Source organism: Aplysia californica, unplaced genomic scaffold (assembly GCF_000002075.1).
Source record: "Aplysia californica isolate F4 #8 unplaced genomic scaffold, AplCal3.0 scaffold00074, whole genome shotgun sequence".
In the NCBI taxonomy this organism is placed as follows: domain Eukaryota; kingdom Metazoa; phylum Mollusca; class Gastropoda; order Aplysiida; family Aplysiidae; genus Aplysia; species Aplysia californica.
Genome location: NW_004797344.1, coordinates 245,901 through 247,910, shown reverse-complemented (window position 1 = coordinate 247,910; position 2,010 = coordinate 245,901). Strand labels below are relative to the sequence as shown.

Genomic DNA, 2,010 nt, shown 5'->3' with positions numbered 1-2,010 from the left:
CTCGACCCGCCCCCATCCCCTCTTTTGCACTGCTCGACTCAGTGGGCGACATGGAAAGTCGTTAATCGCTTCAGTTTGTCCAAGTGTGTGCTCATAGAATAGAACAGGTACTACCAAGAGGAAATTTCTCTTAAACATCAAGATCTGTACATACGTAAAGAACACACGCTTTGCCGACATTGGGAACAAAATATAAAAGTAACAAAGAAAGCAGGGCAATACATTTGAAATTTTTTAATGAACTTCCTTTAATCTTTTTTTTTCCAAAGATATTCTATTGAGCGTTCAGAAAACAAAAACGTAGGTCATCACAGCGTGTATGGCAAGTTCCGTCTCAATCTAGGGGTCGGATCTTCATTTCAGTAAAAGTCGCCGAATCGTAATCGCCGGTGGTGGTGTCCCATACCAAGCCCTCGCCGTATTCCTGACTTCCCCATTTGCCGTTAAGGTTTGAGTCGTGGCAGGCCTTGTACCACCAAGCACCGTGGTACTCCACGGCGCAGTTGTTGGAACTTTTGGCATCGTTGTCGCGGTCTTTGGTTGTGAAAGGCTGGTTATTGTGGTAGGCGAGTCCATCAGATGAATTACCCGAATACCCAGATACTCGGATTCTGTAGTTCTCCGCTTCTCCAAAGAGAGTGAAGTTATCGTAGTTAGCATAATATCCCTGTCCGTTGAATGTGATATCAACCCTCAGTTCATACCGTCTCTGTTAAATTCAAAGCCAAAAACGACCAAAATGAATATCTATTGTTTTAACGTAACAAATCTGTTGGGTTTTAGTTTTAGTAGAGGTTTTATGGTGCTCGCAATTGCATAAGGTCACATGAGCGCCAAAGGGTGGATGTCAACAGAGAAGTCTTTTCAGGGAATCAGACTACGCTGCTCACCTCTCTAGCTTTAATACCACACAGTCTGCTTAGATTATCGAGGTACCCCGGAATTAGCGGGCCACAAGAAAGTAAAAAACAAAAAGAAGTAAGAGGAAATATGACGATAGTAAGATTAAGAGAAAGCAGTTCCCCGTTGCAGTTTAGGCACAGTTATGACCACCACATTGTTGAATAAGCTCATTTACAATTCTACTGTGCGTGCAGAAGAACAAGTTAATTTCACCCCTCCCCCCCCTTGGGAATGGCCTAAAGACACCAGTCAGTGGCACCAGTCAATGGCACCGCCAAGCGGGTGGGGTTACAACAATCTACACCACTGGGCAATTCACATTCTCCTTCACCCCCACCTCCAACCACCCTCCTCCATACTGAATGGAACCCTAAACCCTTAAAACGACAATGACAACAATACTTTCCTTGAACGTCAACTGGTGGACCTTCTCCAGGCCGAGCCAGAAGTTGCCGTAGACATCCCCAAAGCCGTACTTATAGTCCACCCAGTTAAGGTAGAAGTCCACGTCGGCGGACGCTCGTCTCTGGGGACATGTTGGAGACAGTTTAATACAGACCGTTACCCACAGACCCACTACACATATGTACGTCGAAACCCAATTTGACAGTACAGTCGAAACTCAAAGACGGCTACATTTTGTCGAGAACAAAAGACCAGTGGATAGCTTAGACAGTGTCAAAGTAGAAAACGGAGAAAAGGGGGGGGGGGGGACAAGTTTATTAATGCAATTATTTTTGACAGGTGATCGTAAGAGCAGGTTTGATTTAAAGGGATCCTTTTGAATGCGGTCGATTTTCTTTCCACAAGGGGCAAAAGCTATTTGCAGTCCATTCTCAAAAATCAAATGCCTTTTGTGTTCCAAGGTCACGATAGCGTGTATAAAGGAAAATCATGATCAGCAGCACATCAGAGGGCTGCCACGTGTCCCGTTGATGCCAGCAGCACATCAAAAGGCAGCTGCGGGTCACTGTGGTTTTCTATCTGTAAATGCCAGCAGAATGCGATAAGACGGTCCGGATCAAATGTAATGAACTAAAGTCGAGGTCCATTCTACAGACGGGCGCCCGGCTTTTACAATGTACGCGCAAAATGTTGCATTTAATA

General features: G+C 45.1%; 1 protein-coding gene across 1 annotated transcript in view; it reads right to left on the bottom strand.

The window, feature by feature from the left end:
• Window positions 1-219: 219 nt before the first annotated feature.
• LOC101854703 (ficolin-1-like) overlaps window positions 220-2,010 on the bottom strand; it is a 5,873-nt gene continuing 4,082 nt past the window's right edge. Inside the window, exons 4-5 of the mRNA XM_005094038.3 lie at window positions 1,310-1,429; window positions 220-709 (exon numbers count right to left, since the gene is read on the bottom strand). Of these exons, the coding sequence (XP_005094095.1) occupies window positions 335-709; window positions 1,310-1,429 (495 nt within the window). The 3' untranslated portion in view covers window positions 220-334. The remainder of the gene's footprint in view (window positions 710-1,309; window positions 1,430-2,010) is intronic.